At 41.1% G+C, this 26,068-nt stretch overlaps 1 protein-coding gene across 2 annotated transcripts in view; it reads right to left on the minus strand.

Moving 5' to 3' along the window:
* Positions 1–17,086: 17,086 nt before the first annotated feature.
* Positions 17,087–26,068, minus strand: part of RORB (RAR related orphan receptor B) — a 179,017-nt gene continuing 170,035 nt past the window's right edge. For both annotated transcript variants that reach the window (XM_048504725.1, XM_048504726.1), the window contains 2 exons: positions 23,613–23,725; positions 17,087–22,580 (listed from right to left, as the gene is read on the minus strand). In XM_048504725.1, the coding sequence (XP_048360682.1) occupies positions 22,425–22,580; positions 23,613–23,725 (269 nt within the window). In that variant the 3' untranslated portion in view covers positions 17,087–22,424. The remainder of the gene's footprint in view (positions 22,581–23,612; positions 23,726–26,068) is intronic.

Raw genomic sequence — 26,068 nt, forward strand, 5'->3', positions numbered from 1 at the left:
CAGACAAGAGAATTGCAGCCATTTAGAGGATGGGTCTATTAAGAAGCATTGGGCCTTTGTGGATCATCTTAGTGTTCCTTAGGCCGTTTCCACATGGCCATGCTGGGGGTACATGACGCCGGCCCAACCCCCTCGGGACCGTTTGCCGACCCAACCCACTCGGGATCATTCGCTGGGGGTACATGTACCCCCAGCGTGACCACATGGCCACGCTGGGGATACATGACGCCGACCCAACCCCCTTGGAACGGGTTGCTGTGGGGAAGACGGCTGTCCCCCAAATGCCTTACCATGGCCTCCGGCCTCCGGTGCGTTGCACAGGCCAGGGGACACGGCCCCCCTGCCCTGCGCGACAGCTCAGAAGTCGCAGGGCGGGGGTGGCATGTCCCCTGGCCTGTGCGATGCGCCAGAGGACACGGTAAGGTGTTTGGGGAAGGGGGGGAATGGTGCCTTCCAGCCGCTGCCATTCACACTGCAGCGGTTGGAAGCCGCTGTTTCCCAAAAACCTTGCTCGGGGAGCGAGGTTGGGAAACAGCAGCTTCATGCCACTGGGGGGGGAGCGAGGGCGGCGCAGCTGCAATGCAGCTGTGCCCCCATGCGAACAGCTCCCTAGGGACGGCGTTTTTGCCGTTATTGGCCTGTGTGGAAAGGGCCTTACTTTCAATTGGCCTTACTCTGGAGGCTCTGATCCTGAGCCCTTTTCAGCCTGAAAAGTACACAGTTGTACTCATCTGGCCTTGCCAATTCCAGCTAGATATAGTTTTTCATGAACATTCTTTTGGATGAGCTATTGTTGGAGAAACGCAGCCATGCACAAGAGAATCTTAGCAGCTTGGAAGGCTCCCATTGAAAACATTGGGACTGTGGAGGACAGATCTCCCATCCATTAAGAAGCATTGGGCAATACACTTGCCAATGGGCAGTGCACTTGTGCTCCATGTCCCAATGCTTTCCCCAGAGCCCTTCATAAGTACATTTCAGGCTTATTATGGTGTTTAACTTAGGGTTTATTAAGGTTAGAGTGACATATTATGGCCCTTTCTGCACAAATCTCCTAAAACATTTGTAAAACATTTTCAGGTCCATCCTTTTGCTTACACTCATCCCCTTGAAATGATTTCTGGCCACCATTACATGATTTCTCCCTTTTTTGGAGTTCCATATTGAATCAATGCTTCACAGCTTCATACTGCATTCTATGTGTATTTGATGCTTTGAAGATCCCCCCCCAGTAAAATAACAGAGATATGCTGCAAATAAACAGGTGAGAGGAAACTGAGTGAGCTTAGAAGACGTTTTAATTGTGCAGAAAAGATTTGAAAGACCGCAAGCTGAGGGTGAAACTGACCAAAGAGCAAAATGGTCAGGTGCCTTTGCTGTCTGGAAAGCACACCAGAGACCACCACTTTAAGACATCCCCTGACATGTTATTTTGTATGTGTGGAGTGAAAAAAGGCAGTTGCCTCTTTTTAAGACGTCTCACAAACATCTTTTTTGTGCTGTGTGCAGTGGTCCATTGATCTTTGGCATAGAATTCAATGACATAGAATTCAAGCAAGGCAAGGGGCTTTGTTGGCAATACTCTTGAACTCAATGGAACCTACACCAGTTACTGTGCTTGGAACAGGGTTGCCAACCTCCTGATGGGTCCAGGGGATCTGCAAGAATAACAACTGGTCTTTAGGCTATGGAAAGAAATTCCCTTGAAGAAAGCATCTGTTTGAAATGATAGAAAAGAAATGCAAGTATTTTGCTGCAGGAGTGGACCTCTGCATCTGCTGTACTCCACCCACTGCTGATTCCAGTGATGGAGGACTACAACATACTTTCTCAGTCTGCTTTATTACAAAATGAAGGCTTTCGCTGCACTTTCTTTCCCTCTGAACAAGGGATACTTGTCTTCAAGGAGTGTCTGATCTACTTTTTCCTGACTAGAGAAGGGAAGACTCACTATGACAAAGTTTAAGAGTGTTGTATTGTAAAATGGAAAGTGGTGCATAAGGTTCCTTGAATATAGCTGTCTGAATGCTACTAAATGTGAGATCTACTTTGGCACTGATGGAAGCACAATTACACTTTTAAAAGGATGAAACCTTATATTTTCAGAATGTCTCTGAAGAGACAAAGCATTAACTGGAATTGCCATGGAACGTGACCATGTTGAGAATTTATTGAACTGCTGCTTGTTCCCAACAGACACTTTCCTCTGCTAATCAGATAGGTTGCTCATCACATCAGTTACTGCCCCAAACTGCTTTTCTCTCCATTATTGTATGTTTGTTTTGGGAGAAGATTAACAGAAAGTGGCCATCAAAGGGTAATGTCATATTTAAAATGCATCCTACATTAATCTCAGAGGAGATGCTTGGGTGGGGAGGAAGACATTATGTGGCACAATATTTATATCCCATCCCAAGTGACCTTATGATTAGTGGGTTCCATGCCTATCTGCAAATTAAAATGTCTGGTATACAAACACCCTAAGCTAATTTTTACACAGCATTTACACACATGGAAAGATGGAATAACTTTGCAGAAGTTTTTTTACCCCCACACCTGAACAGGTAAGTGTCGCTCCATAGCAATTGATAACAAGGGCCATTTCTACATAGTTTATCTGCCCCATGTTCAGCACTTTTGGGAAGCTTTTTCCCCCTGCTTCCTCCAGCTTTGTAGTGTATTTGTGCACCTCCCAGGGATTCTCCAGCTTTTCTCTATCTTTCTTAAACCAGGTTGGCACTGAAGTTTTGGGAAATTCTCAGTGAAGTCTGGATGGCTACTGTGTGTTTGGAACAGATGGTTTTTCCCACTCACATGACAGACATTTTGCCTAACCTTGTTCTTGCAGCAGCCGTTCCCCTCCTGTCGATCTCCAAAGGGCTTTTTATTTTTTTGTAAATTGGCACTAGAATAGTGTTATATCAATATCATATTATACAAATATGCATACCAGTTTGTGTAAACTTTCAGTGTTCACTTTTAAAAATGTAAGTCAGTAGGATTGAATACCTTGCAGAGATAAAAGTAGAAAGGCAAATCTCTGCAATGGGAGGGGATAGAGACATTTTTTTTCAAACAAATGAAATCTGGAAATGCAGAAAACCTGTTGCATATATTGGTATAATGTTATATTGAAATAATGATATTCTAATTCTGATTTTTTTTAAAAAAATGAAAAAAGCCTTAGTGGCCTATGGAAAGGAGGTGGCTGCTGCTGGGGAACAGGGTCAGGGAAACTGTGGTAGACCTGCCATGAGGAAGTTCCGTTGCTGCTGAACTAGGGTTGCCAGTCCTAGGTTGGGAAATACCTGGAGATTTGAGGGTGGAGTTTGGAGAAGGTGGAGTTTGAGGGAGGGGAGGGACTTCAATAGGGCATAATGCCATAAAGTGCACCTTCTAAATTGGCCATTTTCTCCTAGTGAACTGATCTCTGTCACCAGGAGATCAGTTGAAATAATTGAGATCACCAGCCATGACCTGGAGGTTGGCAACTGTACGTTGCACCATATCAGCTGCTGCATCAGCCATGAGAGAACCACACAAGCCCATCCCTGTACGAAAAACACTAAGATTAAAAATAGAAATGGGGGGAAGGATTGCAAAGTGCTGCAGTTCTACTACAGTCAATTGAATTTCTAAAATATACTTACTAGGAATAATATATTTTAATGGCTTGTCTTTAATAACTCTTTTTAATGGCTTGTGTTTTATACTGCATTTTTAATTTTTAGTTCCCTTGAGTAGGACTCTGAAGAGTCAGCATAGAAATATTCTAAATTAGCTAATGGGAATTTGCCCAGTTCATTTAAATCTTACATTTTTAATGTTTTGTCTTTATTATTATACACCCTTATTTTTAAAATATTTCTAACAGGATACATATTTCCAGCCATAACTTTTCATTTCCTATCAATTTCAGATGGCATTCTTAGGGATTCTAGTCCTCCCCCTAAGGATTCCTTTTGTCATGTTTCAGGTATCACGACAGAAGGCAGTTAAAATTATTCTTCTTCTTGCAATGGATAATTTGGCACCTAAAATGTAAGTGGCTATTAATAAATATTAATAGAAGAATAGGTGTGAGGAGTGGAGAAGCTCCCGAGGGTGTGGGGGTGCGCCACGCACCGGACTCACAGATTTGGGTCACATGGGGGGCACAAAATTCCCCCGCCCCCCCATGGTGCCCCCCACTTACCTTAGGAAATCGAGCAGGCTGGAGAACAGGCCTGCCTGTTCTGGTGGGAACTACATTTCCCAGGGCACCCTGGGAAATGTAGTTTCCACACAGGTAGGTCTGTTCTGCAGCCTGCTCGGTTTCCTAAAGTAAGTGTGGGGGGCGCCGCGGGGGGTGGGGTGGGCGTAATCCCCCACAGTGCCCCCCTGCAGCACCCCCCACACTTACTTTAGCAAACCAAGCAGGCTGCAGAACAGGCCTGCCTGTGTGGGAACTACATTTCCCAGAATTGCCTCCGGCCTGCTTGGTCTCCTAAAGTAGGTGGTGGGTGGGTGGGTGGTGGTGGTGGTGCCACGGGGGGGGGGGGAGCCAGAGTGCGCACCGGGCGCACTCTGGCCCAGCTATGCCTCTGGGTGTGAGTTCACCCATTGCTGCTTGAGGGAAGTAGCTAAAACCCTCCCAGGCTTACAGAATAAAATTGAGTACAACCGAGTGCTGTCCCCCAAACACCTAATTTTTTCTACAGCACGCCTGCTGATGAAAAATTAACACACGCTGGAGCAGTTGTGAGATTCCAGATGGGCGGTTGCCACTTCCTGAAGACTCTACTGCTGCCAGGGGCACTAGCCATAGAAGCTCACGTCTGGGCAGGTTACCCCTTGGCTTGCTCTACCACAAACCTCATAAGGAGGTTCCAATAAAGCAGGTATTCCACCTGCTGACCCCAAACTAAAGATCAGTCCCCCATGCGCAATCCGCGAAACCGATAACGAAACAAACATGCATTAACAAATGTAAAAAAACAGGGAGGGGAGGGTGGGAAACTCGTGTGCTCCGGCAAATGGGGAGGAGGCTAGGCTGGGCCCAGCCTTAAATAGGCTGCCCAACCCTCCTCCCCGGTGACGTCAGGGCACCCAGCATCACTGCTGAGCGCCCTCAGGACCTGAAGCCTCACGAGCAGAGGGAGCTCGCGAGGCCTCCAGGAAGGCGGCAGCCAATGGGAGGTTGTCCCTTCCCCAGCAGCAATGGCGACCACGGTAAGTCGTGGCTGCTTTTTTTCTATTCTAATGCTTTGAATAGGATGGTCTACTTTTGTACAAAACTGGAATACAATATAAAGGGAGTGAAACCTTGACCCCATCCAAGTTGTGCATTGATGGTTAAAGTTTTTTTTTAAAATCTCAGACAGCCTTGATACTGAGAGACATGCTGAATTTTATTTGTTTGTTTGAACTCTGCCTTTCTCCCCAGTGGGGACTTAAAGCAGCTTACACCAACTTTCTCCACTCTTACATTTTTCTTCTTCACGCAAGTGACCTTCCTTGGCAATTTGGGGATTTGAACCTAATGAGTTCGCAGATGGGTCTAGCACTGTGATTGCTACTATATTAAATGCAGTATAGTGAGTTATGGACTTGAATGGGACAGGGGCATAAACAGGAGCCTATTCATATTTCTAACTTTTTTTTCTAAGGCTTTTTCTGCACATCAAAAATAAAATGCCTTGCAGATGTTATGAGATCAATTCTCATATCATGTCTTCGTAGCTTGGAAAAAGATGGCATATCACAGAATTGCCAGGCAAAACTAACTTTATACATGTACTTTAAACACTGACATTGCAGGCAGCTTCAAGGAAACATTCATGGGAAACCTTCAGCAAATGCCATAAAGTGCAACTTAAAAATGTTTGAGGGAATGACAATTAACAGAAGACACAGATGAGTACCACAGATGAATCACAAGGGAACAAACAGGTATTGCATTATGAACTGGCTTTTACCTCTCCAGTAACAAAGGTTGTTGGGCTGAAAGATGAGCATTTGTAGGTTTGTGTTATCTTTTGGATCAACTGAGAGTGATCAGGTAATACTGTAACGTCTTTTTGTGCTCATAGCAAAGAGCTGCAGAGGATTCCTACAGCAGCAGAAAATGGTGGGAAAAAAGACTGTTTTGCTGGCAACACTTTATTTTTCCACACTTAGGCAGATTCTGCACAGGTCGAAAACAGCGATATGAGGACTGTAAAAACACAGTTTTGCGGGAGAACTTTACACAGCCAACACTGCTGAAGCGAAGCTGCAATGTCCTATTTCCCCCAAACCAGTGTATATGTAATTTGCTAAGCAAGCGAGTCTTTTCAAAAACTGCGTTCTGCAACCGGTGTTGAGTAAACGGCCAGGCAGGAGGTACTTCTGCTCTGGCTGTGCTTGCGTGCTTTTAAAATTTCCAGCTCACTTCCGCTTCACACAGACGCGCAGGGTTGTATCGGGGTCTCACGGATGTCAGCGTGGCTGTGGGGGTTCGTGTGTGCAATCCTGCATAGCTATGCAGGAATGGGCAGTCAACAACAACAAAAAACCCAGTGTGCGAATCCTTGCAGCCCTACTGAATTGCTTGCTGTCAATGGGATGACAGGCTATGCAAATGGATCGAGACTGCACTGGTGTCATTGCACCGTGTGTACAGCCCTGTTTTCAACCCATGTGAAATCTACGTAAGTGGACACAAACAGCAAAAATGGTTCTTTTTACAGCATCTGCAAGACGTATATTTTTGCTATGCAGAAAAAGATTAGTGCAGAAAAAGCTCAGAATACAGCGGGTTGAGCTGAAATAAAACATCCTGAAGACTTCTTGGGAGCTCTCCCCCAAAACACTCCTTTTAAAATCCTCAACATGTTTCACTTATGCTGTGCAAAAAAACCCAAACTATGGCCCATTCTGCAAGCGGCGGAGCACTGGCATACTTGATGCCAGTGCCCCCCCTGGGGCCATTCACATGGTGCTCTGCAAATGGTCCTGGTGCCCCAGTGGTCTGCAGGCCATGTTCACATGGACCCGCCAGCGCAGATTCCCTCTTAACTTGTCTCCCGGTCGCTGTTGCACTGGAGAGGTCAGGGGACATGCCCCTGTGGCCCTGGCAACTCCTCCAGGACCAGAGGCCAGGAGCATGTCCCCTGGCCTCTCTAGAGCGATGGCTACTAGAAGACAAGGTAAGAGGGAATCTACGCTGGCGCGGGGAAAACGCTGGCATCCACCCGATGTCATTTACTCAGCACTGGGTGGATGCTGGCGTTTTCCATTTTGGGGAAAATGCACTGCAGCAGCGGCAGCAGTGCAAAGTTCTCCCCCCACAGTGGCGTTTTTACCAACCCCACACCAGTCTTTATGGCCCATCCAGAATGGGCCTTAGGTTGGAGGGGGAAAAAAGAATAAGGGTTTGAGGAACTGTTTTTAATTTTTCTTTTCTGTAAACAGAAATGTTTAAATGCTTACCTCTAACATAACACCAATGAAATTCGGTTAACTGCCAGTCCCTCAAACATTTTTAAGCAATCTTCAAAACTTTTTCACATTTAATAATAATATTAAAAATCTAGATTCTATTAGAATGAGGGAAAAGTCTAGTCACTAGGCCTAACAGCATTTTAATTATTTCTTTAAAAAAAAACCTTTAACTCCAAATAGTACTTAAAATTCTTGCGGGGTAATATTTAAATTGGCCATATTCCTGCCCAGCTGTCCTAATGTGATCCCAACCCCCATGGAATCAATGAACTTCAAATGCTCTGCCTGAATTGGGTTCATGTATTCCTCTATAAAAGTATCAGAAATGTAATATATATTTCTAGATTGAATTAATGGATGCCCTTTAAATGGAAAAAAATAACAAAACTGCATTCGTCTCATGTAAAAGTCTGAGGTGAATTCAGTGGTTCTTGCTTGAGTGAAAAAGTCATACAAATTTAGAAGAAAGCAAAAAAAAATAGTTTTTATCATGAAAAGTTCAGACCAATTCTACATTACCTTACCAAGCCTATTTAGGAAACCAAGTAGGCAATTAAAGTTTCAATTGTGTAAAATTTTTCAGAATGTAGTGCTGGCTCCTTAGTATCCAAAGGATAGCCTCTGATTCATGGAATCATAGAGTTGGAAGAGACCACAAGGTCGATCAAGTCCAACCCCCTGCAATACAGGAACCCATAATCAAAGCACTCCTGACAGATGGTCATCCAACCTCTGTTTAAAAATCTCCAAAGAAGGAGATTCCACCACACTCCAAGATAGCACATTGCACTTTTGAACTTTCCTTACTGTCAGGAAGTTTTTCCTGATGTTTAGGTGGAATCTCTTTTCCTTCACCTTGAACCCATTACTCCTTGTCCTAGTCTCTGGAGCAGCAGAAAACAAGCTTGCTTCCTCACCAATATGACATCCCTTCAAATATGTAAACATGGCTGTCATGTCACCTCTTAACCTTCTCTTCACCAAACTAAACATACCCAGCTCCCTAAGTCTCTCCTCATAGGTCATGGATTCCAGACCTTTTACCATTTTGGTTGCCCTACTCTGGACCTGTTCCAGCTTGTCAATATCCTTCTTGAATTGCGGTGTTGAACACAATAGAACTGTACGCAATATTCCAGGTGAGGTCTAACCAATGCAGAATAGAGAGGTGCAATTACATCCCTCAATCCAGAGATTGATATAGCCCAAATTGATATATTGATATAGCCCAAAATAGCATTGGCTTTCTTGGCTGCCACATCACACTGCTGACTCAAAAGTCTTGATTCAAAAGTCCTCATGGAAATAATGCCTGTGTCAGGAAAGCTCTTGTTGCAGTCAGCATTATGTACACATTATGTACTGTTACACACTCTAGAACAGCTGAATGGAGAATACAATTTTTATGACACTATGAGCATACATATTTAAATTAAATATGAAGCAGAGTAACTTGATTTCCAATGATATGGAATGATAAAGTATGTGCTGAATGATACCACAAGTTTTTTCTTACTATCTTATAGGGCTATTCTCATTCAAACAACTAATAATTTATATATTCTAAATCATTTACAGTTGTAAATCACATCTATTTTGGTACAGTATTAAATATACACAAACTGTTTATATGCTATAGGCATTGACTTTTAGATACTTCCAATTTAAAATGAGCAAAATAGCCATCATTGTGATGGATAGGTGTGGACAATGGAGGGATGTGAAGAGTGGGGTTCCTCAGGGAACTCTGTTGGAACCAGTGCTCAGCTGTTCATCAAAGACCTGGAACAGTGAGAGGAGTTTTTTTTTTAATTTCAGTGAGTTATCTTTGAAGGATCAGAGGATCAGCTATGATTCTCATATTGTGTGTTTGTGTCTTCAAAGATAACTCCTAGAAAATTTTAAAAACCCAGAAAAATTATATGTTGGCAGAATTGGCCGGAACAGCTGAGTTGATTCATGTAGTTTATTTACTGAAAAGAAGGCCAAGCACGATGCATGCAGAGAATATGTCCCATGACAAGTTCAGCAAATGGCCAACACCACAGGTGTGTTGGGGAAAATGGTGCCTGAGGGCAACACCTGTTCAAGTGCCCCCCACCCTGTCCCTCGCCACCTCTTACAGCAGCGGTTCTGGCAGGCGGCTCAGGCGGGCGCCTCAGGGGCAGGCTGGCTCGTACCCTCCCTGTCAGCAGGGAGGCCAAGGAAAGCAGGAGCCCAGAGCACCCCCTTTGTGGGGGGCGCTCCCTGGCATATGACTGGGCCCGGCCTCACACGCCAGCATGATCCTTCGGTGTGAGAGAGGCCGCTATGCAGCTGGGCCCGGCCTTGTACGTCAGTGCAATTCCCCTGTGGGGGACAGGCCTCTTTGCTGTACAGTTGGGCTTGGCCTTGGGCGCCGGCATGATCGAAAGGCATGTACCCAGGGACATGGGTTACCCTATGTCACTATGGGCAGTATGCCACTGGCCAACACAATGGAGAATTCAAGTAGCAGAAAATGACAGGTGCCGGCAAAAATAAAAGTGGGCATTTTACTAGGAGGGAGAAAATACTCACTGTGTCCACAGACACTTTTTTTGGTACTGTTTTTTTTAAGACCTTCCCATGATTTTGGTTGTGCAGAAAAAGCCAAAGTGAGCAAGTGCTGCATATTGGGGCAAAAAATCATGCTGGCAACAACAGACCAAGAAAAGAATTTTGGGGTGATAGTGAATAGCCTGAAGAAAATATGAACCCAGTGTGCTGCTGCTGTGAAAAAGGCAAATTCATTCTATGCTGGCCATCATTAGATAGAGAATAAAAATGCTGCTATCATACTACCCTTGTACAAATTTATGGTGATACCACAACTGGAATACTGTGTACAGTTCTGGTCACCACACCTAAAAAAGGATATTGCAAAGCTTGAGAAGGTGAAGAAAACAACCAAAATGATTAGAAAAGCGCAATCAAAATGATTACTGCCCTATCAAGAGTATTTAAAATGCTTAGAGATATTTAGCTTAGAAAAAAAGTGGGGAGACATGATAGAGGTCTATAAAATTATGAATAGTGTAGGGAGAGTGAACAGGAAGAAGTTGCTTGTAATGCTAGAACACAGGGTCATTTGTTGAAGCTGAAGAGTGAGAGATTCAGACAAAAGGGTATCTTTCTTCACAACAAATAGTTAAATAGTGAAATTCCCTACCCAAAAATGTGGTGATGGCTTTAAGAAGGAAGGCTTTAAGAAGGAAGTAGGCATGTTTGTGGAAGGTAGTGCTATCCATGTCCATTAGTCAAAATGGACTAATGGTCATGATTGCTACTTTCCAGTATTAGAGGAGCATCCTATTATATTAGGAGCTATGGAACACCGGCAGGATAATGCTGCTGCTGTTGTCTTGTTCATGGGCTTGGTTGTCCTGGTTGTCCACTATGTGAACAGACTGCTGCTGGACTTGATGGGCCTTGGTCTAATCCAGTATGACTTTTCTTATGTTATTACGGACTATGGATCTACATATTACAGGGATGTCTAAGGATGTGTGAAAGGTGTGTGCAGAATTCCAGGTGTGAGGAGTGGGATATGCCAATGTGAAATTCAGGTATTACTTTCTTAAGTTGCTGGCCACAAGTGCCATGTTTATTTCTGTCTTAAGTGTCCTATATCACAGGGTTTTCACTTATGCCTTAGAACTTATTGGGAGTCCAGAAGACTCAAGCATGTTTCTATAAGCATAACTGCTCTCACATTTTTATTTTTTAGTCATGTACAAATGGGAAACATCTTGCAAATTGCCTTTTAATTACACAGATAACCACTGACTGAATGTATGTCTGCATTATTAAAAGAATGCTAGACTTCTTTTACCCTTCTTGAAAAAGAAGTTACAGCCAGACTATGTTCTTATAGACTTTTTTTAATTTTGTTCAGCATTAAAGAAAGGAACTTCATCAACATTGATTGTCATTTACAGAAAACATTCAAAAATCATGTGTGCATTATTATGGAATGCTAACAGTATCAAACTAATAACTTACAGGACATAAAATAAGACAAAAGGCTATTACATTCTAAAGGAATATAAAACCTTTTAATTTTTTTGACAGGAGGAATGCTGGTCCTAAAACATTTATAAGAAAAAAATTTAATGGTCACTTTCTAAATGAATCAGGCTGTAGTTTTTAAAACTCACATTCACATAAATATTAAACAAGGGAGAAAGAGCAGAAAGAGAGGGAGGTCAGAAGGGAATGGCAGATGTCAAACAAATGTTATGCCACCTGTTTGTGTGTTTGTTACAGGCCAATAACATATTCTGTTGTTGATATTTTCATACCATTAAGATTCATGGGGATAAAAATGATATTGAGACTATCTGGAGATTTGTTCTAAAAATTCTTACTATGGGTTTAAAGTTATACATTTTTAGTGGACTTTTTCCCTAGATGCTTGTTTTCAGGCAACACAATCCCAAAGCAGATTCCAACAGTGGTGCGCATGCTTGACAAAAAATAGCAACTATCCCTAAAAGGAAAATTAAAATTAACTTACAACAATGACTAACAGCTACAGCCAAGCACCAAATAACTTGTGGCTTCAAAGTTACAGAGGTGGACTGGCTCACTTCACATCAACAAAAATGACTGGAAATAGGATAAAAATATTAAAGTTTTGAAGCTTGGAAGTATAAGAAAATTGGTTTCTTTCAGAATTCTAAAAGTGAGGAAGTATTTCCAGGGATCTAAAAAAGATCACAAAGTTTTATTTTAAATATCTTTTTTTCTTAAATAAATTGGTCATCATAAATACTCCCTGTAAAAACCAATCCTTAGGTACCTAGAAAGGCATTCAAAATACTTTGCACTTGGAGTTTTGCTCCTGCTTCTCCCCAGTAGTTGTTAATATGCTAGATATATTTTTTCTTCCTATGGTATTTATTTGGTGAAGGTCAGTTATGGCTTCATATTGTAGAGACTGAATGATTGAAACTCAAATTTAAATAGTAGATGAAGTATACAAAAATATTTATTGGGAAAAAAAGATTCATTTTCTGATCACTGATGCTTGCAAAAGGTCTGTCAAAAAAGCATCATGATAAAGATGACCTGGCTTTTTCCTGTGCTAGCCGCATTAGAAGGAATGGGAGATTCACAGGATACCTACCAGGACTGTGCAATGCTCTGGTCTGGCACAGCTTTCTTTCATTTCAAAGCAAGGCCATCTGAATGGCTTCCATTCTAATTATGTAAGAAAATCTTATTTGCCTGACTGATTGCTTTGCAAGTAGAATTTTTATTATGTAGTCCATGGGTGATCAGACCATTTCCAGTTTACAGTCTCATTTGGAACAGGGTTCATCGCTAACAGCTCTTCCCCCCTCTCTGTTATAAAACAGGAGTATGACGCTAAACACCAAGGATGTTCAAAAGGCTTTATCTATTACAATCAGTTTTCATTTTTTAAAAAACTGAAGAGTACATTACACTCATAGGAAGCAAGTACATAATTTGCTCTTTGAGGTTCCCCCCCTCTTTAAAAAAAGCATTACAAAGTCTTATGCTTAAACAGAGACATAGAAAAAACCAGTGTTTTTACTGTCCCCAAGTTATTTACATGAAAAAATTACAGAGGCAGCATACATAACATTAGACCTTCTGCGAGTATATATTAAAAGTAATTCCATTTGAAAAAATATTGTATTTGTCTTCTACATTTCTACAATACATACTCAGGTTTCATTTGTTTCTGTGACTTCCTTCAGTGTTGATCAAATGAGGCAGACAGCAGAACTGAGTGGTAAGCAAAAGGGCTTTGTAGGCATTCTGACTCCTAATTAATGCCAGTTGCCTCCCAGTTAAAGCCAGAACAAGTGACTTTGACATGCGAATTATTTGAGGACTGCTTTTTGCATTGCTTGTTACAGGCACAGGCCCACCTTTGCAATCTGCATCCAGGTTTTGAAAATATAAGCACATTTACTGATAGAACTGAGCTGGTATCATCCTCATGAAATGATTTTCTTTTTCCCAATGGGATGGTGTAAATAGTTTATTTGAATTCTTTGAAACGCTTTTTCACCTCCTGGTCCATTTCTCACTGCAACAAATTCTAGGCTTATGTCCATGATGGCAGATATTATTTATATATTGTTTGCCCTGTTCTGAAGATGCAGGTTTTTTTTTTAAGGGTGGGAACTTTTAAAAAGGGTGGGAATCAGTATGGCTGTTTCCGCACGGCAGCGGAAGGGGTCGGGTTGGCGTAGATGACGCCGCCCCGACCCCTCTGGGACCGTTCGCATGAACGGTCCCAGAACCTCCCGGGACGATGGTGCAGAGCTGCGCCGTCGTCAGGGTGACCTACTTGTCCTGCGGCCCTCCGGCATGTCGCCGAGGCCAGGGGACACGCCCCCCTGCCCTGCACGACCATGGTGGGAGGGAAGGCGCTGTGGAGCCGCTGCTGTTCGCACGGCAGCGGCTCCAAGCCGCTGTTTTCCAAAAACCTCGCTGGGCAAAGCAGCTGTGCGAACGGCTCCACCCGGTATTCCACCCGTGCGGAAGGGGCCTCTGAGAACTTTCCAAATTTCCCATCTTTTCCTGATTTAATTTTGAACCATCCCAAGGCCAGCTCAGATAGATAGGTCTGACAATAGTTCTGATAGGTGTTGTGACTTGGGCTTTGGTGAACTGAGCTGAGAAAGAGTTCTCTGACAGTAGTGTCTATAAATTATTCTCTTTTTGTTCTTGCTTGGCTGGATCTTACATGCAGAATATGTTCATGGTGCCTTTCATAAGGAAAATGGCAATCAGTTGCAGCAATTTCCAAACAGTACCGTACAGTACAGTAAACCTTTTTTAGGCATAAAGATTTCCAAACAGATTCTTGTGACACTTTAATTGACAGTTAATGCTTTTGTGGACTAGACTCCATTTCATTGGACATAGGTTCAGATGGCAAATAGACTTGACCCCAGAAAACCTTATGCAACAAAATATCTGTGTTTGCTGGATCTCAAAGAACACAGAAGAGTACAATGAATGGTGGTTTTTAAGTTCTCTTGACCCTAATCTATTTATTCATACTAAAGTAAATAGCAGGATTAGAATCTGGGTGAACTTCTTGCTGGCAATACCTGGATAAGATCTGGGCTGAGTATGTATTTCCTTTGCCTGTTAGTTATTCAGCCTGGGGCAGTGACATGAATGATTGCTGAGAGCAGAAGGGGTCTTGGTCCTTAGCTTTGCATAATATAGTCCACTGAATCAAAGTCATCCCAGGATGTGGTTTAATACATTATTTTTGTGTATTTAAATTGTATTTTGGTAAGGTGACGTGGGTCCCTCCTAGGAATAAAAGGGGTATAAAACAATAAATAAATAAATAAATAGTTGACACAGCAGAAAATAAAAAAATGAGTTCATAATGGCTTCATTTCATCCATCCCTTCAGCTATTGAATAAGAGCAGAGTTCATTGGTCTTCTATTACAGATGGATATGTTTATTTCCTATACCCCCGGGGTATTCAGAGAAGTGCCTTGTGCAGGGCTGCTGGGGTATTCTGAACAAAGCATTTGCAGCTCTGTGTACTCTCTCCTCTCCTGGGCAGTGTTGTGTCTCTTCCCAGTGCTGCTAACCTGTTCTTTCCCTTTATTTGATTTGCTGTGGCCCAAGGAGCAGCAGAAGAAATCCCACCACAATAGCAGTATTTGGCTGCTAAGTGGCTCCCTTTCAGCACTGGCATGTAAAAGCAACATTCCTTCAGTGAAGTGGAGGTCCTGACCATGGACTAAGGTGAGGGTAGAAAACAACTAATGCAAGAAGCAGCCCTGGGTAAAAAGCATCACATGATCCCTACCAGCCATGTTTCAAGTGGAATTTGGAAAGCTTAGTATGTTTCATTTGTGCTTTAATTATGGCCACAAGTACAATCATTGTGCCTCTGTCTTTGCATGTTGTAAGCTATGCTACAAGATCTTGAGAGGCAAAAAAGAACCACATTTGTTAATGCCATTCTATGGCTTTCCAAAATAAGTGCATGAGCGAATCCCCATCATCCAGACAGGAGTGCATGGGTCACATGACAGAACTTCAAAAGGTCACATAATTGTAGAACATCATATTAAATACATACTTTTTTTGCCTGATTCAGACATTGAAGTGACACATTGAAAATAACACAATCATAGTGCATTTGATCCATAGAAGAAGCTGGCAGACTAATCTATTTTGCTTCAGTCCATTAAGCTGGGAATCTAATCAAAGACAAATATAAGTGCTTTTTAATAAGCGGTTTTAAGTAGAACACTCTGCAAGGTAAAGTCTGTTCTCTGCAGCTGCCCATCATCATGTGACTCTTCAATACATTTTGGGCTTTTGCTGCTCAAACAACAAAGGACCAATGTGGCAATGTAATATAAAAGGTAACATCTTTTCTAATCATGTCTGAATTCCATTTGCTTTAATATACTTGACTGTTGCCAGTGCATACCTAAGCTAAAGAATCTTTGCCTTCCTGGAAATAAGCATACATTCTCCCTCTCCCAACAGCAGTATTTTCAGTCACAAATTAGCAGCTCCACCCCCAACCCAAAATAGGGGAAAAAAACCACTGGTATATCTACAGTAGATGAAGCTTTTTTCTTTAAGTTAGTTTACAGAAGATAGCGTGCAAAGCAAACATTTTCTGCAAATGTTCTTACAAAAAAAGAAAACACTCAGATTTTATTGCTGCTATATCCAATGCTGTTGTCTTTCACTCATCCTGTGTTCTGTAGCTGAACAACTAGGATGAGAAGAATAGGCAAGTATTATACATCAAGTTACTAAACTCACTGTACGCAGTTTAATCCTTCTTCTCTGCATAAATGCCAAGGACTGTTTGAACCCCGCACCACAGTCACCTCTTTTCACAGACGTTTGTGCGTTCTTTTTTTTAAATATGTAAACTGAGTAAATTGAGTTTTTTAAAAAATATATAAAACATTAGTAGATGAGCACAATCAATCCATGTCACTATACATTCAGATTGCTGTTTTAGGAAGTACTGATATATTCCATTACCACTGGAGAAATATGAAGTACTTCCTTAGTAAGGAAGGATGACTATTTTCTAAGTTTCACTGAGGGAAAAGGTCGATTTGGCTGTGTTTCAGGTTCCCTAGCTGTAAGTGTGCTTGGAAATGATTTAAATGATTTTAACCAACTACCCAGGTGAACATAGGATTTCAGTTTGAAGTTGCAATAATAAGTTCTTTGTAATATAACAAACTGATAGAATTAAATGTCTGCAATACAGATGCCATATTGTAAAATGTACAGTAAAATTTGGACAAAGTGTGCAGAATATATCCTGTGATCCAGGCAACATGTATTATTCTCTGTAATGGTCTGATCCAAAGGCCTGGTCCAAAATAATTTTGTTTTTTGTAATGAGAATTGACCTTGTACATATTTGTGTGACAAAAGATACTATAAGAAATGCTACATTTGAGTCCAGGAGCACCATAGAGACCAATAAGAAATAGGAGCACAGGGATACAATATGCAGCAGATCATTGCAAAGACTTCTTCTGGACATCCTATTTATACTGCTTTGTTCCCATGGTTGGGGACATATGCTACCCAAGAATGATTGTGTGTAGAATATTTGAGAGTAGAAATGATTGTTTGAACTGACTCTGATTATTATACTGTTAAAATTGGAATTTTCCATGAAAGCCTGAAATGTCTAGCAAATAGCTGGAGGGTTCTTTAATCACTACTGCTATCACCTATATTTCTCCATGTGGTAAATCAGCAAAACTATAGAAATTGCTGCCAACATGCTAGGATTTTTTTGTTTCCAAGATTTTGATCCTTACACATTTACTTGAATTAATTTCCAAATCTTGCAGCAAACATGCTTTCTAGTAAGCGTGTTTAATAATTGGAGTGTAATTAATGTATCTGTGTTTGATCATAACAAAATACTTTGAAATTACATTCCTCTGTGCAGAATTTGATGCAGAAGGAATAAAGTTCACAATATGGATCTTGTGCTCACAATCAAATGTAAAATCAGTGAAAAGGGTGATGCGTGTGTAGAGGAGTGGAGAAAATATTGACAGTGAATTCAGTTTCTAACCACATCTTGTCTAGTAGCTGGCTTGAAAGCCTTGTCTGGGTCTTCCTCATTTTGGCATCAAAATTCGTGCCTTTCAACACATTTATAATAATTGTTTCCTTATTATTACTGTTATTTTATATATCTTATTTTCAAAGAATGTAATAATATCCCTGAGTGGCGTACAGTGCAACATCTGCATCAAGCAGTGATTGTCATTTACAAAGTGTGAAAATTTAAAAGGAAAGAATAAGAATGGCATTAATTTCAACCATATTGTTCTTACAGCATTTCAGAGATGTGAGTTAGGTTTCAGAGAGAAGGCAGAATGGGACATTCACTCTCTTTCTCTCTTATGTAACCTATCCATACACACAACTTTCTAGGGTCGGGGAAAATGAGCTGTCTTTCAAAGTTCAACTCCACAGGGATTTAAGCCTTGGACCCACATTAATATATTGGAGACTATATTTACACACTATTCTGAAATTTCAGATTTGATCAAATGGGCATGTGGCTCTTGGCCTTGCAGTTAACTCCATTAATTTCAATGGATAGAACTGATTTGATCATTCAAAAGAATCAGTACAATTCTGCCTCTGTCTCACAGACCCATTGCCCACAAGAATGGAATTAAAAATTAAAAAATTAGTTTAAATTTTAAAAAAAGTTTCCATGACTATTGGGATTGTGAACAGGACTACTGACATTCTCTATCCTTAGTGATGTGCGCTTCATTGTACATGCTAATTCAAAAATTAAAAAAGAAGTTGGAATACTGACATGGTCTTGATCACCCTCTGTTTTACCACCTTTATAATATGAATGGAGTTAAAGTTAAAAAGAGTTATAGTTTTTTGCACATGGATAAGTTGTTTGTACAACTTAGGAGAAAATAGATTCAACTCAAATGCTGCTACTAGGAAATCTCCATCTTCCTTCAATGTAGAATTGAGATGACAGAGCAAGGGGTAGGGTGGGGAGAGGGAAATAAGGAAAATTATATTAGAAGAGTTGAAAGAGCTCCGGACCTCCCAGCTTCAAATCCTGCAAGGTCCCTAACATAAACCAATCATCAAATATATATTGCATTTGGAAACAGCTTGGTTTAATTGAGTGTCTTCTATTACCCTGTTTTCCTAGCAATCAGTGAAGTAATCTTTCCATTAGAAGGAAATATGACTCTTGGAATTAATTCTTTATACAGAGAGCCAGCAGGAGTGACATTTATACAAAATTAAGTCCCTGTAGAAGTGTAACAAGCAGTCTACATCTGTCTGCTCAGACACTGAGAATAAAGTGGCTCAGTGCTTTTACATTATCGCAATACAATATAAAGTGTTATTGCTGTGTTGGTTCCAGAGGAGGAGAGACAAATCAAGTAAAGAAAGAAGGGATATCATTTCCAGCAACTGCTTCTGTTGATTTGTCTCTCTGTATATGGCTGTCTGAAGAGGAAAAGCAGGCGGAAAAAGAAACAGGAGCCCGCCCAAGACTATTCAATGGATGGTTTTCTATCAATTGCAGTGGACCTATGGCTCATATTTTAAAAAAATCAAAAAGTTTCACACTGAAGGAAAAAAGTGGATTTTATAACATAATCCCTCCCTATCTCTAAATGTGTATCTTGTACCTTTAACACTAAGCGAGTTACACACCTCTAAGCCTAATGGACTATGAGACATTATTCCCCTTCACTTGCAGCCAGTTCAATGGATTGAGAAGGGTGTAACCTTGCTTAGGATTGTACTGTGTCAGGAGGCCTGCAACAAAAACAAAAGGTGATAATTGTATGCAGAAACTGTATAGAGGAAAATCACTTGCAGTGGCAGGAACAGACCTGATCATACTTTTATCACAGATTCAGCATATCACTGCCATACATCTTGCACTGTATACTTCAAAATAATTCCCCTGAACTCTAAAGACTGCAGCTTCATAGGTTAATAGATAAGAATAAATTAAGAGCAAGTCCATTGGTCCCAGTGAAGGTTGGACCCTGAACAGTTCTCCTTTTCCATTATCTCATCTGCAACAAAAATTTATCAATTATGTTAGATTCCCTAGGTAGCACTCTCAGTAGCGCAGCAAATTAATTTAATACTGAAGGATATTTCAAGATAATTTGTCTGTGTCAAGTAATGTGTCCCTGTTTTGAAAAATGGGGCAATGGTGGCTTCAAAGATTACCAGCTTGATTTGTGAACTCTACGCTGCAAGGGTATGGCAATCACACATTTTCAAAACTGAAAACTGTAATGAAGAGAAATGATTATAGTATGTAGAAGAACTGTCTTAACTGTTGAAATTGCCAAAGAAAATGACATTACAGTTAAGATGCTACAAAGAATGGTCTTGTGTCACACAAAAGAAGTAGATGTAGCGGTAGGAATAGAAGGAAGGAAAAAGCAAAGGAAAGGAGAAGGAGAGCTGGAGACTTTCCATAGTTCACATTTAAGAATTTGCCAGAAGTCTCTCACAAGGACCAGGGCAGCTCTGGAGGTCAGAAGATCCTCTGCCGAGGCATGAAAAACTATATATGGAGTACTAATGACTTTGCAAGCACCTTGTATAGCTCCTGGACAGCTGTTGAATAGCTGCACACTCACAAAGTCTTACTCTGATAACATAGCCTTGATAGGGGGAACTCAGCACTGACAAAAATAGATACTATGCTTGGTTGGACACAGTATAAAATCAGAAAAGATTTCCACTATCTGTGCCCTCAGAATATTTTCCACATCCCCAACCACAAGGGTGAAATACTTTTAATACAAATTCTCCCAGTACCTAATAGAAAAAATGCTATGTGGAACAATTAACCTCCCTTTTATGGATTGAGGATCAGCTGAGTACTGATCTCATCTATTAATAATAAACACTTTTTTAGACTAAGCTACAATCCCAGTTTGGTTAAGAGATTGCTAAGCTGCTATCAGAGCCCTGGATATGAAATGAACCGGTGAAAACAGCTGTCTATCCTGACAGTGGAATATTACAACTGCATCAGATAATGGCATGCTTTATGGAAAGCCTTCACTCCCATCACATCACTTACAGTGTGATGCTTAGCTAATGAGTGATGAGGTTTTTTTTGTAACTTTCTAAAAAATCTTCAGTTATATTGGTGAGCTCTCTCCTATACTCCCCCGGAGACAATCAGAACAATATTGAACCCTATAACTATTTTTATTTTGCGTAGCTGCTAATATTTTAAAATAATTAAACTTCCTCTTTGATCTAAAATGCAAAAATGTACCATTTGGGATTGCCTATACTTTACTCAAAGCCTTAGAAATAATTTATTGGCAATTTCGAGCTCTTTATAATATTAATATATGCTTAATTCCTATCACTGAGAAAAAAAATCTCCCAATAAGTTTCTCTCTGTCCATTTGAATTATCCAGACAAGGCTTTGGCACCAATAATACTAACCTGACTTTTTATTCACTGGCTGCATACTGCATACACATTATATACAAATTGATCAGAAAGGGTACCATCTTATCATAATATACAGATGGCAGAGCAAATCCTAATTGCTCAACGTAAGTCTAATACATTACACTGAGAGTTAAAAAATGCAGGAGAGCATCTTTAGAAAATAGGCCTTATTTTTAAGCTACAGCAAGTGTGTGCGTATTCCATATATATACTGTATTGGTATATAGCAGGCATGGCTAACTGGTGACCCATAAAGCAATTTCTATCTAGATTCTGATGCTACTACTTTTTAATCAAAGTGCATTAGTAAATATTACGCCTATAATTTTTTAATTTTATATGTTCTTTTTTTCCCAAAGTCAATTCTATATGTATGGGGGAGAGAAATTCCATATTTCAATAATGCACCCCTCTTTGGGTTTGTTTAGAATGTCTTATCTGACAGATTTTACTAGACCTTAACCTCTAGTGTAGGGGATTGAGTTGTGTTGCAAAATACAATTATTGCTCCTAATCACTGTCTGAAAGATAGAGCAGCCCCTGAGAATACAGAAGTTGGCCATCCCTGGTATATATTATCCATTCCATATACACATAGAGCATGATCTTTGCCTGTGCATGCAAGGATTCCCATATGGCTCAACTGAGGCCTGGGTTTTTTTCCCTTTACCTCCATCTTGGTGCACATACAAACCGCTCAACAGACAGTTAAAAGAAATGGGCATTCTCCAAAGTTTAGAAGGTGACCAAGCAGAAGGGGGTGCAATGATTGGGGACAGGACAGGCACACTGACCTTCTGTTCTGCATATCCTTGCATGCTCTATGCAAACATTTATGATAAGGTAGAACAGGAGTCTTTTAAATCTCCTGGAGAAACCTCCATGCACAGGCAGTACACCCAAGCAGGAGGATCATGCCCATATATATATTACATACACACACACTTATTTCCAAGACAGCTACAAATTGCCACATGCATTTATCTAGCTAAAAACATAGAAATAGGTAAGCCTAGTTTAGTGGATTTTTCTTAAATTATATTTGAACAATAAACAGCAAGAGTAATACTGCAAAGTACTCCTCTGTTTTCATTTATATCTACAATAAAGTTCTATAAACAGTTGTCTCCCAAAACATACCCCCAAATGAAATAAAATAAAAAATAAAGGTAACACCCAGTGTTCTATATTTGCAAATTTATGGTCAGTTAAAAATTAAAAAGGGGGGGGGAGTAACAAAAAGAAGAGAAACAAAAAACAGGCCCCACTCAGAGGTGCATATTTACATTCTTCAAACTGTAGAAGTGGAAAAGCCACCCCATTAAGTGCAGTACATTCCTGAAGTGTTATGGTAGCGGGATATTTTAGCAAGTCTTCATGAAAATACCTTAACGGTTGCATTCTGTGGATCAGTGTGACATTATTCCCCTTCACTTGCAGCCAGTGGTAGAATCTGGATTGAAAAGTTCCTTGTATAATGGAGGAAATAGTGTGTTCACTATGTCAGGATGAGATTGTTTAAATACCTGCAGTTTTTCTCCGTGCAAGTTGCAAAGTGCTGTAATGGTTGGTATCTTGGCTACTAACTGTAAAACAAATGAATAAAGCGAGTGAAAGTTCATAACAAATAATTATTTTCACAGAATGTATAATGTATAAAATAGATGCAAGGTTTATTTCCTGTCTCTATCTTTGTAATTCCCTTTTTTGTTGTGACCTGCCTTAGATAGCTTTGTTCCCTCAGGCAGTTTTTCGTGTGCATTGTTTTCCAGTTCTGTAATCCGATCTCCATGAGTCGGAAGTAATTTGATGGCACCTAACATACACATATAATCCTACACCTGTCTGATTTAATTGTTTTTCGTATGTTGTATTGTGTCTTTAGTATCAGTGAAAAAGATGCATTATAAATAAAAACAATAGTAGTAGTATTAGTAGTAGTAATGGCAAATCTATATCAATGGCGCAGTTAAAAAAATAATTGATGCAGGTTCTCAAAGCCTGGTATAAATCCGAAGTGGCTAATGGGAGGAATATAGTTTTAATTTATGGGATGCCCCTGTGCTTTCTAAAAAAGTTACTCTTTTTTATTCAACCTTGACTAGGCAGCCAGAGAGAAAAAAATGTATTATGCCATTGTTAGAATGGAACTATGAAAGGGTGCCATGCGCCGCTAGATTATCTTGATCGGCTGCCAATTGATCTGGAAATGACCTTACCGCTAAATAGAGTTGATCTAGTGCCTGGCACAAAAAAATCTTTATTGTGGAAAATAGGATTTTTATCGGAGTATAATTTGGCGTTATACCTATTGGAGAGCACAAAAGAGACAATAGAGTATGTATGTGAGGTGACACTTGTATGTGAGGTGACACTTGTATGTGAGGTGACACTTACTACAAGAGGAAAGTTGAAGGGGCTACATGTGCCTGCAAAGAATCTCTGGATCTGGGCAATTCTTTCTAATATTATTAAATACTAGAGATCTGCCAGCTAATCAGAAATAAGAAAAATTAAAATATGTACCTGCGGAGCTGTGACATCGGTAAATTGTCGGTACATTGAATATCCTATTGAATAATTTTCATGAAAATCGGGTTTGGGACCTGAGGATCTACCTTTGCCAAAGTCTCATCATCAAGATGATTCTTCTGGATCACATGCTGAAGTGCAAAATAAATTTTTTCCTGAAGTTTCTGGACCTTCCTTGGTTCTAATAGCCAAGCCCGATCTGGTAAAAAAAAAAATCAAACCACATTATATGGCTGATCTATGATCCCAATAGCTAATCGAAAGCTGCGTGCAATGAAAATAGACCTGCGAAACAGAAAACATGTTGCACGCCAGCTGCTCAACTTATTTTACTATGCAAATAAGTGAAAAATAATATGAAACTAAAAAAAAACTAGTCCAAACATATACCAACCCTAAGTGACATGTACAGAAAATATATATATACAATCCAAGCCAATTAAATACATGAATATACAATATCACATAGCACTGTGAAAATCCAAACTGCAATATCCAGAAGTGCAGGGAACACCGATTCCCTAAGGCAGGGGTAGGGAACCTGCAGCTCTCCAGATGTTCAGGAACTACAGCACCCCATTTCAGCCAACTGGGCTGCTTGACAGGGCTGATGGGAACTTTGGTGAAGTTCCTGAACATCTGGAGAGCCGTAGGTCCCTACCTCCTGCCTAATGGAATCCTGTCGGAGCCAGAAAATGGCTTGCATGGTTTAAACTAGCAGTCTTGAAAGCGAAGCAAGAGTTTGCAACGGAGATAAATTACCAAATGTCCTATCCAATGCTAAGGCACCCAAATGTAAGTCAGCGTGTTTCTTAAAGGGAAAGTCAATTAAGAAAAAAGTTGTCTGGAGCCTTTGAATTGAAAAGGTGCTTTTGTGCATATAAATAATACTTGAAACACCGTGCACATCCAAAGTAATGGACTACCGGCATGGCCAAAATCAAAGCTGCTTGGGATGTAGAACCTCGCTTGTCTGTTGGCCTGTTCCTATACTGCTGCCACTTCTTTCAGGTGCAAGGGCAAATCCAAAATGTAATTCTGAATCGGCAAACTGCGGTGAACGCTGGGCAATATGTGCTTTCAAAAGGAGAGTTCTTCTTCAGTGGACAGTTCAGTGTTGCCGTCCAATATGCAGGGATTAATATTCTAAATCAATGGTTCCATTCCCTGTTACAGCCTACAGTAGCGGAGCTGCCACAGGGACATCCGGGGACAAATGTCCCAGGCAGCCCCCGTGGAGTCACGTGGGGGGGGGGCAGAAAAATCGCCCCCACACTTCTAGGCAGGAGGAGGGGCATGGCTGGCCTTCAGCGCGGCATGCCGCTTGGGACCAAGGCAGCCGGCCTGCAGCTGAGCATGGAGGCTGGAGGCTGCAGGACCCTTCTCCCTTTGAGAGGGAGGGGTGCTGAAGCTTCCAGCCTTTGCCCTTTTTTTAAGCTGTGAAAAAGCTGTGAAACGCCCCTCTCCCTCTCAGAAGGACCCTCTAAGAGGGAGAGGGGTGCTGAAGCCTCTAGCCTTGGCACTCGGTGCCTTTTTTTAAGCTGAGAAAGGGTCCCTAGTTTATTTTTAGTTTCATATTATTTTTCACTCATTGACATAGTAAAATAAGTTGAGCAGCCGGTGTGCAACATGTTTTCTGTTTTGCTGATCTATGATCCCAACAAATAAAGATCTATATAGCAATAAATTTAAGCTAGTGAGAAAATGAAAATGATAATAATAATGAATAAATTGACTAGTAATGAACATATAAAGTAGCCTTATACTGATCATTACATTGGTCTAAACAGGACTGTTTATTTTGACATGCAGTGGCTCTGTTCTGACTTGCAGTGATCATAAAAAGAGTTTTTTTCCTAGTCATATCCAAGTGCTTTAGCTAGAGATGCTAGGGACTGAATCTGTAACTTTCTGTAGACAAAACAATGTTGTCTACCATTGAGCTACATTTCATAACCACTTCTAACTACTAAAAGCAGCTCCACAGTTTACAGCAAGGACAATATTTGTCTCTCAACCATCTCAGTCCTTGAAAAGTTAAACTGTAGAACTTGGATTGAAACTTTTGGGAAAGCGTGACTGAGACTTTCTTTGGCCTCCCTTGCTGCCCGGCAGTGGGGTGGGGAGAGGGGAGGGCTCAGGGCCAGCATCTAGCCCAGCCTGGGCTGAGCCATTCGGCTGCAGGTGTGAGCAGATGATATGGCTGGAGGAGGAGGAAGAGCCAGTCTTATATGGGCAGGCTGGGTCGTCCCCACATCTCTTCTTGCTCAGACTCCAACGGGTTCTCCTGCCCGCATTCCCTCATTGTTCTGAGTTTTTGGTGTTGCACTCTCATTACAGTGGTTGTTGTCACTTGTATTTCATCTGTCACAGTCTGGCGGGTTGTGCATGGAGGCTGATTTGTTCAGGGGAGGAAGAACCTGCATGCTGACCCTCCCCATTTGGTGGGGCCTCCCTAAGAGGCCTGGGGGTGGGAGCTGCTGGTGGTTTGCCCAGGTGGGGGCTGCTGGTGACCTGCGTCCCCTGGCAGCAGGGGGAGTTC

The sequence above is a fragment of the Sphaerodactylus townsendi genome, linkage group LG07 (genome assembly GCF_021028975.2).
Source record: "Sphaerodactylus townsendi isolate TG3544 linkage group LG07, MPM_Stown_v2.3, whole genome shotgun sequence".
Taxonomy (NCBI): Eukaryota; Metazoa; Chordata; class Lepidosauria; order Squamata; family Sphaerodactylidae; genus Sphaerodactylus; species Sphaerodactylus townsendi.